A 12,894-nucleotide genomic window follows, 5' to 3' on the forward strand; every position below is an offset into this window, starting at 1 on the left:
CAATACTTCATTAGAGATGCTTGAAATCAGCTATCAAGTATTTATACACTGTAAACTTGGCAAGCTAAAATCCAATATCAACTGGTGCCTTTCTGCTAAGTAATAGCCAGTAATATTCCAGTTAGGAATAAAATGTCAATTCCACATTTCTTTAGGTACACACATTACTTTAATTCCTTCCCTCTTCAGTGGTTTGGAATTAAATACAGAAAATGAAAAGAACCTTCTATCCTTTTCACACATGTTAAAATAATTCAAGATAAACCTTTCTCTTTTTTTGGAAGAACAGAAGTACATCACAAATGAACTTCCCCTATCTACTCCATATTGCTCCTATTTTAATACTTGATCTGAGCACAGGCATATTTTATATTTGTTCTCTCCATTCTTGTGTCTGCAAAAAGTCTTTTACCATCCTGCTTTCATTTATGCTGACAATTAAAAAATACCAGTTTGGAGGAACAAAAGCACTATTCTTCTCACAAGGTACTGCACCTGCAAAAAATCACAATCTGTTGTAGAAACACATCTTGGCCATTTTATAGAAAAATCAGTGAAAATGTCAACATTATTGGGCTACAGCTATTCCCCTCTGACAATACTTTTTCTCAGGGCTGTAATCCATCCTTTCTGCATGAGAAATTTTACAGGGAAATTTTCATGCCATATTCAGCAAAGCAAATTCACAGAATTCACAAGTCTGCCCACTCCCCTCTGTCCTGGGGACATCAGGCCATCACAGGGACAGCTGGGCACAGAAGGGGATTGTCCTGCTCTGGGGGGGGCCTAACCTCGAGTGCTGGGGGCAGTTTTGGGCACCACAATATAAAAAAAGATATTAAGGTGTTAGAGAGTGTCTAAAAGAAGGCTGTGAATATGGGGAAGGGCCTTGAGGGCAAACTGTGTGAGGAACAGCTGAGGTCACTGGCTCTGTTCAGCCTGGAGCAGAGCAGACAGGGGAGACCTCAGTGCAGGTCCAGCTTCCTTGAGAGAGCAGGAGGAGAGACAGGCACTGATCTCTCTCTGTGGTGACAGTGACAGGACCCAAGGGAGGGGCCTGAAGTTGTGTCAAGGGAGGTTTAGGTCAGATATCAGGAAAAGGTTCTTTGCCCAGAGGGTGACTGGCCACTGGAACAGACTTCCCAAGGAACTGGTCACAGCCCCAAGCCTGACAGAGTGCAAGAAGTGTTTGGATAATGCTCTCAGGCATGGAAGATGTGGACATTTCTCAGAGATGTCCTATGTAGATCTAACAGTTGTACTCAACCAGTACTCCTTGAGGGTCCCTTCAAACTTAGTCTGTTCTATGATTAAGTACAAATAATAATTTATGATAAGCCAGCCAGGGTGCCACTGGTAAATTATGTGTTTCCCAAAATCTAGCTTGCAGTCCATTACACAGCTCCATTCTCCAACACAAGAGGGAGCTGAAATATCTAGAGAAAAACCCAGATGCTGCTGCATCCCCCTGGCTGGATTGTGGCCAGCACCCCAGGGTGCGGGTGAGGCACCCAGGGCTCACACAAGCCCTGCACCTTGGATGGCTCAGCTGCTCTCCATCTCTGGGCTGTAGGACAGCACTGTCCAGAGCCAGGATATCCTTCAGCATTGCAGCTGTGCCTAACTCAGAGCTCTTTACAAAGCATCCAGAGACACCCAAGCAGCTCAGACAGCAGCCCTGGGTATGGCAGGGCTGGGCCTGAGCCAGGCTACCCCTGTGGCACCTCACGTGGAGCCACCCTGCTCCCCCTGCACTGCACCCCCAGCCCTGTTACAGACACCCTGCTGGCCAGCCTGCATGGAGCCAGCTCAGCTCTACAGGATTTGTACCACAAGCTCTGCCTCACACTGCTGTGTGGGCACAAACTGCCATGAATATACAGCTGAATGTAAGCTGAATCTAAGCAGTGCTAGTTGGGAAATAAACATACCTGGAGCCTGGCAAACTCTGCAGTAAGGGCTCTATCCACATCATGCAGATAGCCTAGCCTTCCACAGGTAAAGGAAAAGCACATTTCATGCTCTGAAGGAAACTGGCAGCAATGATGACTGAACTGTGGCTGCCCAAATATATAACACAGAAGATGCATGTAGAAGAGCTTTCTAATTGAGCACAATTATCATGCTTCAAATTGCCTTCTAAATTGAGTATGCAATTTAATTTCTATAGATTGCACATTGTATACACTCACAGTTCTTTTAGCATCTTCAGTCTACAATTTGCATTAAGTTTTAAATAATAAAAACATAGTCTAAATATCAGAATAGGGACTATAACTTGGGACACCTGATCCATTTTGCTGATTCTTAGTTTATGCAAGTTGTTTGGGTTTGATCTCACAAATGTGACTATTAACTTTTAGATGTACTTAGATGTTCCTAGAAGTACTTAATACATTAAGTAACAAATAAATTTGATAGTTAACATACTAGTTTAATGAGAAGTGATGACATTCTTGAATTCTGAATCAATCTGATCCAACACATTTAAAAATTAGATAAATGACACCCTTCTATTGAGCACATTAAATTTCCCAAGTAACTTTCACCTCTAATAAAAAACAGAAAGAATGAGCTTATAGAGCTGTGTAAACACATTTGGACCAAAAATGAAAATTATGATTGATTTTGGATTGAAAAAATGGGGCCTGCTCCAGGACCTTAAATTTTATCTATTTATACAAAGTTTTCTAAATTTCTGAAAAGACAACCACATAAATCTGTCCAGGGACGAATAATACATAAAGTTCCCTAGAAAGTACCAGTCTGACAAAACCATTCCAGAGAATTCTACACTTAAAACTCTTAAATCTGTTTTCTAGCTATAGGCTAAATGTGTTGGAGTGAAAATGATAGAATAATTTTCAGGTCACAACCTTTGGAATTTCTTTATTTCCTGGTTTGGTTCCCTGTTTATGGGAACCAATGTTCACCACTTTAATGTTCACCACTTCTGTAATAAAACTGTTCTGAATTGCTCAGAGTAGAGACAAAGCACACATTAGTAACAATCCTTATTTTACAGATGGGAAAGCCAAGACAGAGAGAAGAATTTATTAGTTCCAACATTTCCTGTTATTAAAACTATGACTGGGTTCTTCATTTACTGAGTCCTACTGAGCAGCTGCCCCACTGCCTCCTCAATAATTTGGTTTTAGTAGGGTTTATGTGTGAGCACCAAGCAGCTGAGCTGCCTCTGCTGGCTGTTCAGGGTCTGATGCCAAATCAAAGGAGACCCAAGTGCTGCACAAAGACTAAACAGAGTCAGAGGTACTTACAAACAAATCACTGTTTGCAGATTTCTGTGGAGGTGAACCATTTCCCTTTAGCTGAATGCAGTGTGGAAGTAAGGCAGGAACTGGTGCCAGAGTTCTTGGGTGACTGGGAGAATCTTCCCAGAAGAGAGCACAGGGCAAGAGAGAATGAAAAGAAATTTCCCTTGGGAGGAACCAGAATGTCTGAATGCAGCTTCAAATTGAGAGCCCTTCACATCCTGCCCCTCCTGCAGAGAGGTGGACAGACTCTGGGAACCTGGATGTACAATCTCATTGCAAATGTAATTTACACTCTCTTACATGGGATGCAGTCTTGGGATAAACCAAGCCCCTCTGCACAAATCCCTGATTTCTAGTGCATGTAGCTTGATTCTTGGTGGTGTTTTAATTAAATATTTCTAGAGCTCTGACTAGACTATCAGAAAGCTTAAACAATTTATTTCTCTTGCATTTTGTCCAGTCTAATTAAATAGATCCCTATTCCATGTCAGCTTGATCTGTTAATGTTTGTTCTCAGTCTTTCCCTCCATAATATTCTCTTCCCATTTTTGCATGTATTTTTCACCTACTTTCATTCTTTTCCCAATAACAACAATCTGCAAGCAAAACACTATTTCTAGTTGTCTTACTACCAATGGTTTTTCCTTTCTTTTTGACTCATTTGAATTCTGAGAGTTTATTTTGCTAGCAGAATTGGACAAACATCTCTCTATTTATGAAGCAAGGATTGCTTTCAGAAACTTGTACTTAAGACAAGCTTTGGACATAATTTGAGGAATTGACAGAGTACAGAGGCTTCACAAACCACCTCCACTGACTGCCTGTGATGCCAGTAGGGCTTCTACTGCTGCCATTTCCATTCCTGCTGCCCACAGCAGGAGAATGCAAAAGCCTTTTTCCCCCAGTGACCTCACTCTGTTTCTGTGTGTCTGGTGTGTAGGAGGGGAGTTCTGCACCTGCACGAGAGCCGTGGAATCCACGACCTTGGCTTGCCTCGCTGGCAGCTCTCCCTCTGCCTCTTGGTGGTGGTAATCATTCTTTTCTTTAGTCTCTGGAAAGGAGTGAAGACTTCAGGAAAGGTAGAGCTAATATTGTCCTTCTGTCTTGACTACATTCTTTTTCTACTTTAAGAAGTCTCCTAATTTTAGAAAGCAAGAAAATAAATCACTGATTTTGAGGCATTCTCAGGGATCAAACTATCACATTTCTTGTGTGGTATTCCAACAGAAAATTTTATAAATGTATTATTTTCAATTCAACATTGGTGGTTTCATCCAGAAAATATTTTTAAATAAACAAGATTGTCTTAAATGTGCATCTTCTTCTCAGCCAAGTGTTCTAATATTTCAATGATATAAGAGACTTTGGTTGTATTATATAAAATGCCATGTCAAGAGACATAGTTGATGAAAGTCATTGGAAATCACTCTTTGACATCCCTCACAAAATATCTCAACAGAAATTCTAGAGTTGGATACATCTGAGAGCTTTTTGTACATTTTCATGAAAGTATCACAACATCAGGCAATGACTGCACTTCTCAGTAAACAACAGAGAGATGAGGAGTAATCAGCAGTCTAACACACACTGACACTGTCTTCTGTTTGTCAAAACTGTCTCCTACTGGTATCTGTAAACTTATATATGAAAAGATTCCTGACAGGTAACAGCATTTTCCCTCATGTCCTAAAAAGAGCTTCTCCATCAAACCGAATGGACTAAACCAAGAAAATGCCAGCTGTACTTGTTACATATTCTTAAATCTTCTGTAACAGCTGATTAACCTTTGGGATCTCTCTTGTCTGCAGGTTGTTTGGATAACAGCCACTTTGCCTTATGTTGTATTATTTGTCTTATTAATACATGGAATAACCCTGCCTGGTGCATACAATGGAATAAATGCATACCTGCATATAGACTTCAGAAGATTAAAAGAAGCCACAGTAAGTGTATTCTTCTGTTCTCATTCCCTAATTATGAAACATATTGCCCTTTTTACTGAAACTATTACAGCTAACTTCTGAAATTAAATAGCCACACTTCTGCCTCAGCACTGGTCCCCTTTCTCTGACAGTTTAACATTCCAATACTCTCCCAAACAGGACTATCTTACCCTGAGCCCAAACAGTTCAGATCACAAAACACCTCTGTGAAGGCACTTACAGACCCAAAAAAGTCCATGCTTTGACTGTGCACGCAGTAAACAGCAATATCATTATACTGGAAATTGGAGTCATGCAAAAATTTAGTTCTCAAAAGGCTAAGAATTCCCTCAAAAAAAAAAATCTTGCTTTCTGAATCTCTAGCTTAAATATTAACCTAGAAAACAAAAATACTGGCCTATGCAAACCTTGAAAAATATACAAAATCAGGACTAACTCACCTAATGAAACCATGGTCCTTCATACAAGTAAAATTTTCAAAAGTATCATGTTCTTATCTTACTATTGAAAGTGATGTACATTTCACTCTATCATTGAACATATACAAATCAACCCAATTTGTGGAGTAACTTGGAACTAAGACTTATTTCATACATTGTAAAGCAAAACCTACACCTACAGTCACCAATACATGAAACTGGCAGCATTTTAGACCTACAAAAAACAAAGACTACATTAACTCCCCTCTACTAAACTAAAAATAGCATAAAACATTTATAAGACAGTAGTATCTCTATGGATGGGTCACAAGGCCATTCAAATGGTTATAAATCTGAATAGACATCATTTTAATAGAAGGATATGCATCATCTTGAAAAATTGCAGCTTTCAAAAATGCCTATAGTCTGTCTATAGTTGCACTGTACCTTTCCTATGAATCCTATCTTGATTTTCCCGAATTATTAAAAAAGACCTCAAGTGTTATAATACAGACACATTTTTAATATTCTTAGCCAAAAAAATACATTTCTGGCTTTTTAATGCTAAATTTGAAAGCAGGCATTTCTTCAAAAACAGACTCAGACCCCATGTCTATTTTGGAATAATCCAATCAAACTTCAAATATGGGATTTTCACCCACCTTTGTCACAAGGCAGTAGCCACCCCAGTAATTCACATTTATGCATACACATAAATACAAAGATGTCAAGATGAGCAAAGCAGGTGCTTATATCTTTCTTATATATTTTAAGTGTTGTTTGGAAATAAACACCACAATTTCAGCTAGGTGTCTATGGAGCTGTACTAGCTGTACCAGGCCTCCATAATCACATCTGCCTTCTGCTGCTGTGTGCTGCCCTTTCTTGGCTTAATATTTCTGCAGCTGCTATTTAGATGACCCTAAAGTTATTTGTTTCTAGGACTACATTTTTCAAGCAACAAAAAGTTACACTAGAATAAGATCACTTGTGCTGAGAAGTGGCACTAACTGCTTTTTCATGCCAGCCCTTCCCCCTTGGAGGCTGATCCTTGCTGCTGCGATAGCCTTGTGTGTTTAATCTTCATCCTCAGGCTCCAAAGAATAGAATCCCACTTTGTTTCTATGTCAATGCATGCCCAGATGTGATATATGATTCTATTTCTTCCAAATGAAGAATCTGACAAACACCCTAAGTCACAGGTGGTGACCCACAGAGGGCTCTGCCAAGGCTCTTCTAAGAGCCCTCAGAGCACCCTGACCTTGGTCAATGTGTGCCCCATTTTTGTGGAGCTACAAACTGCACTGCATAAAAGTTATAAACAGCATAAACACTGAAGAAGGCTGCAAAGACTGATGACTGCCTACTGTAAAATGTTCCTATTTGTTGATTTTTAATACAAATAAAAACAGTATTCTATCATAAAATATATTGGACCACACATTGATCAGAAGATGTGACAAGAAACCTGAGCACGAACTGCAGAACCAGCCCTGCTCTCTTACATCCTGCTTGGTTAGAACAAAGAGAATGTTTTGCATTTAATCTTGATTTCTGGTTTCTGTTCTTCTTTCCCTTCACCTTGATCTTTCCAATTTGTTTCTTAATCAGCTGCTATGAGCCAAGACTCTTACTCAACAGATACTTCAGCATGTGCTTAAATCCTTTGGGAGTCAACAGGACTTAAGCATGTGCTTAGGGGTGCTTGAATAGTGAGAAAGGGTGAGTACAAGTGCACTGCCAAGATACAAAAGAGACACAGAACCACTAAAAACAAGTGTCTTCTGGTGGCAGTGTGCATATCTGGTTATAGTTTAACAAAATTGATGTTTAAAATTTTCAGGAATTTCATTAACAGCAAAAGTTATCGGAATTTTTCAAAACACAAGAACAAACATAGGAGAATTCATCCCTCTTTCTGCATTCCTGTTCATATAGATGCTTTTCAGAGAGAACAACCCTCTGATCTCAACCTTTGTGTGAAAATAGAATATTAAGATATAGCTGGTATGTAAAAAGAATGAGTAAGGAATTAAGGTTACAGGATTGTTTTGTTGTTCATTGAAAGAAATTCATAAAACCCTGCATGAACTACAGTTTGAGAAAATCATATCCTCCCATCCACTGGCTAGCAATAAACACTCCATAGACTGCTCCTCATATTACATTTCAAATAATCAACTCTCCACAGTTCATAAAATCAAGTTTTTCTACAAACCCAGAGTACCATGAGTGGTTCACAGTGTCCAGCAGGCAGCAGCTGAAAGCATTGATCATCTATGTTGAGAAAAAAGAGATCACCAGCCTAAGTGCTTTCATAGATCATGTCAGCATGGGAGAGGGCACTATCTTCCTTTCCTCTAGGCCAAATATAAAAGTGTAGCGCTAAACTCCCAATGCAGAGGGAGCTCATAAGCTGCTTAGATCTGTTAAGAAGTTGCTGCTGAATAGCTGTATTAGATCTGATTTTGTAGAGATGGATGAATGATGAAATCCATTGCTTTTCATAGTTCTTTCAGAGTTCTTGGCAGATTTAATCAAACATTGCAGATCTCATTTTAAGAAATGTTGAGTATTACTCACACCACTGACTTCTCTACTGCTGTTGAAGATTTTCATTTTAAAATCTCTGTGTAACAACAGAAGAGGGTTAACCAAAGCTATTTTCAGGTTTCTGGTTCAGGAAACCAGGACTGTGGCATTGTTCTTGACTGGATGAATGGATATTGGTAGGAAGGACACTTTAGAAAATATTATACTTTTAAAATGTCTTCCCTGGTGGAAAATCCTTAAAATTATCAAGCTGCATCTAAACTGAAATTTAATGACTATCACAGAAATAACTCTTTCTCCAACTAAGTGAGAAAGCTGAGAGAAATCTGCATGGTTCTGTTCACAGCACATCTGCCATGCTTCAGCTCCTGAACCAAGAAAGTATCATGTAGAGTGCACTAACAATCACACAAAGGAAGCTCTGTATGGGAAAGAAAATGTCCTATAACTCTTGACCCATTAACTATTTTTAGATTTCTGGTTGTACATTCCAAACTAACTTGGAACAAGAGCTGTTGGAAGTGTATTTCTGCCACTCAGGAGAAAAACCCCGCGATCATTTCAGTGCTGGGTGAAATCTCAGAAGTCCCTGTCCCACTGCACAGCCCACCAGGGCAGCAGTGTGTGTGTGCTCTGAGGACTTTCCCTGCTCCTGCTCCCCCCTCACCACCTCAGGTGGGACCATTCCAGACCAGGGCCATGCTCCATGTGACATTTACACTCCCCTTGGCATGAATGCTAATTGTTTTCCAAAAGCCCTTCCTTGCTTTTCTGCTGCTGTATCCTTGTGGCTGAACTGACCCTGGCACTGTTGGTGTCATTATGCAGGTATGGATTGATGCAGCCACTCAGATATTTTACTCCTTAGGAGCTGGGTTTGGTGTTTTAATTGCATTTGCCAGTTACAATAAGTTCGACAACAACTGCTACAGGTAAGAGCCAGTTCTTCCATTACTGCTGCAAAATTATTTTATTTTACTCTGACTGCAGCTGAAAGAAGTTTTAAGCTATCCTTTTATCCTCAGTCATATATTAATGATGGTGAGTTTTGTGTAGACACAGTAACCAACACAAATCTTGAAATACTGTCTTCTTGAGTGAAATTTTAGTAACAGGAACCTGCCAAGATATCTGCTGCTCTCCAAAGCAGAATGGGATTAGGTTTGGACTTTGGACAGCTGTGTAAACTGTGCTGGTGTTTGCCTTTCAAAAGTACCATTAAGTGCAACAGTGAACACAGGATGAAATCTTATTGGTGCAGGAACAAAAAGCAGAAAGATCCCAGCCTCCAGAAGTGTTTCTGTGCTTTGGGATTATATTTCTGATATTTTACATTGCACTCCAGTATAGGGATGCACTTTAAATCAAGTCAGTTTTCAAGTGTTTTGCTGAATCACCACCATGGAAATTCAACCAGAATCACTCTGCACCTTCTGAGAAATTCCAGCATTTAGATGTTTTGTTAGCATTAAATTTTGGAATAAAAACAAGCATCACTTTTCCAATGAAATATAAATTCAGAAAGCACATATATTATAAACGCATTGTGAACTGAAGGATGGGTGGGAAATGTTAAAGAAAATCTTCATCTATTTCTTAAAGATTTTTCTCACTGGGCTGTTCTTCTCTCCATGTTTAGGGATGCTTTGCTGACCAGCACCATTAACTGTGTCACAAGCTTCATCTCAGGATTTGCCATTTTCTCCATATTGGGCTACATGGCTCATGAGCACAAAGTTAAAATTGAGGATGTAGCTACTGAAGGTAGGAAGTTAATCCTATATTAATTTTAACCCTTCTGCCCCACCATTTCTCTGCAAATATGTTTATATTTGTTTCTAACAAGTGTGTGAAAATCTCATGGAAGTGAATTAACTTACTTGGAAGTAGAACTCTGGGTTTAAATCCCTTGTGAACTGTAAATGTTATGGCATCACCTCACCTCCACTGAACTGAGGTTCCCCAGAACCTTGCCCCCAAAGGTTTTTTCCATTCAACAAACAGGTGTTAAGCATGGGACAGAATCTTACAAAAGCATTGCTGTTCAGTGCCCCAGGGGACTCGTTTTGATGGTTCTGCTAAGATCAGCTCTATAATCCTTTCACTGGGAACAGGTCACCCACGGTCTCAGCTCCTGCCCCTCTCATCACATCCAAGAGTTCTCTTACCAGAGGCAACACATCCACACAATTCCTTCTCCGCTACATAGCTGAACAATAACTAGTAATGTTGCAAATCCAACAAAATATTATTCAAAGTGGAAAACAATGGGATAGGGTTTTTTTTAGTACTAAACCATCATGAGTAAATAAATAAAGCATTTTAGATATATTTTGGTATAATGCAAATTTTGTTTTAACAATACACAGAGCATGACAAGAACTGAAATTAAAGTCAACTTAGTCATAATTTATCTTATTAAAATGAGCACTTTTGTGAAGATAAGAAACATAATAGTGACATTTTTCCTCTTTTCTATTCTAGGAGCTGGTTTAGTTTTTATCCTGTACCCAGAGGCAATTTCAACTCTTTCAGGATCTACATTTTGGGCTGTGGTGTTCTTCATCATGCTCCTTACACTTGGCATTGACAGTTCTGTGAGTATTTTCTCCTTCTAGCCTTGACATTGTTCTTTTCCTGTCATATTTTGTAACTAAAGAAGCATTTGCATTTAGCAGATTACATTTCAAGTAAACATTCTGTACATTTCCTAAACCTGTTTCCACAGTCATAGACAGCATAGCAATAACTATTACTCACTGTTTTATAAAGACTCTCCATCATTAAGAGGTTTAGGAAAAGATTAAATCTTGGACAAGCCAGTAAATATTTACTCCCAGCTACTTTTTTATGACTTGACAGAGGGGCTGTTCATCAACAGTTATTACTATTTAAAGGTCCAACAACACTACTATAAAATATTACTGCTATGAACCTGCAAAAAGGTTCTGGAGCCCTGCTTGCAAAACACAAATAAGACTTTGAGTAGAGTGGGTTCTAGAAGGGATTATTTTATGTGCTGAAATCCATTAATCTGCTCTAGACAGATAATGCCTGAAGGTTCTCCCATTGTTTTTCTACAAGCCATGATGCAGAATTTCCTATAAATTTAATCACAATTTTAAAATCATGCCAGAATATTTCCATAGTGGCTTCATTTTCCTATAATCTTACTGTAAAATGTCTGGTCTAAGAAGCGTATTTGCTCTTTGATAAGTTTTACAACATAATATTCAGGATCACAGAAACTTCATCCCAGAAAATATTCCAAGTCCCCAAACAACTTTTGTACTGCTGTTTTTCTAGCAAAGAGGTCTCAGGGCATCCTGTTATATTTAGCTTAAAGGTTGATAAATTTCTGCAGAACCAAATAGGGTCTTTAAGGAATAGTGAACCATGGACAAACTTTCATCCTCTTTAGTAGGGTAGAGGTTTCTTACTATTCCAAAGCATAGAAGTCTCTTTTAAAGTTCAGAATGTACAAAGTTGATCCAGGAATTTCTTGTTGGAGATGGTAAAGCACTGTTTCCATTGCTTACGACCTCAGGAAAATTCATTCCTTTTCAAAGGCAAGAAAAGGAAAGAATGAATTGACATGGTAAAGAGCAAAATTAAACTTAAAAAAAAAAAGGGTTGCAGCAGGAAGCATTGATAATCATTGGCAAATAGCTGAATGAGATCTTGTAGAGTGAGGGCTAAGCTGTAAAGGTCAGATTCAGGTCTAAATATTTCCAAAGTGTTTGGATTTTTGGATTCCAGCTGAGGTCCAATGAAGTTTGTCTATATAGACTAAGATCTGCATCCTTAGACAAAAGTTTGAGGGAAGATTATATCTGGGATTGTAGCTTGACAATTTTTCAACTGTAAACAAGTATAAAGGATTGAAATTAAGGATTTAGCACAGTGAAAAGACATGAATGACCAGTAGGAAAAGGATGACGAATGAAAAGAAGAAAATTTATGCTCAGAAGTGTCTAGATCCAAAACAGTTAACTTTGCAACAGCAGTAAATGTAGGGCAATGTAAAGAAACATACACGTGACAAAGACACTTTAGATTACAGAACATATTATTCCTACAAATAGAGAAATATCTTTCACCCGCAGCTAATTAAAACACAGTGAACTGTGGCCAAGTTTAGTTCCTTCCTTCTAAAAGGGGAAGGATTTACTGGTTCAAGATTTGTCATGATTTCCCAAAGAAAACTCAAGTCCCACAGTATTTTTTATGGTGATAATTCTCTGTTACTGATTTCAATCAGGAAGATTTTAATCAAAGTCTTATAGGAAAGAGACAGGCTGTGTCAGCACCTGTTAACCAGCTATTGAATTGCACCAGGCACTTCAGGGCTTGCCTTAGTCTTTTAGCATCACAAAAAGCATAGAATTAAGCCTCTCCAAAATATTAAATACATTTGTTTACTATGATAAAAGACTGAAATTTATTTTCCTAGCTTTTTATTGGAGGTTCTGGGCAGAATGTTTTCATTAATGGAAAGAAATTAAAATTCATAACTACCTACATAATCCAGCAATTTAAATGAAAATTTGGAAAGCACCTTTCCTGTATTGCAAAACAATAGCTAATGTTCCTCATTAACTTCTAGAAAGCAAAGTAAAATTCTTTCATTTTGTGAACAAAAAAAATATATCAAGCTTCCTTTGTAGTAATTCTTCCAAATCTGTAAAGACTTTTGTCAAACTG

General features: G+C 38.6%; 1 protein-coding gene across 1 annotated transcript in view; it reads left to right on the forward strand.

The window, feature by feature from the left end:
- The window catches only part of SLC6A2 (solute carrier family 6 member 2), a 53,849-nt gene that overhangs the window by 28,369 nt on the left and 12,586 nt on the right, over positions 1–12,894 (forward strand). Inside the window, 5 exon segments of the mRNA XM_066557363.1 lie at positions 4,216–4,354; positions 5,084–5,218; positions 9,019–9,122; positions 9,830–9,954; positions 10,675–10,787. Of these exon segments, the coding sequence (XP_066413460.1) occupies positions 4,216–4,354; positions 5,084–5,218; positions 9,019–9,122; positions 9,830–9,954; positions 10,675–10,787 (616 nt within the window).

Source organism: Molothrus aeneus, chromosome 11, assembly GCF_037042795.1.
Source record: "Molothrus aeneus isolate 106 chromosome 11, BPBGC_Maene_1.0, whole genome shotgun sequence".
NCBI lineage: Eukaryota > Metazoa > Chordata > Aves > Passeriformes > Icteridae > Molothrus > Molothrus aeneus.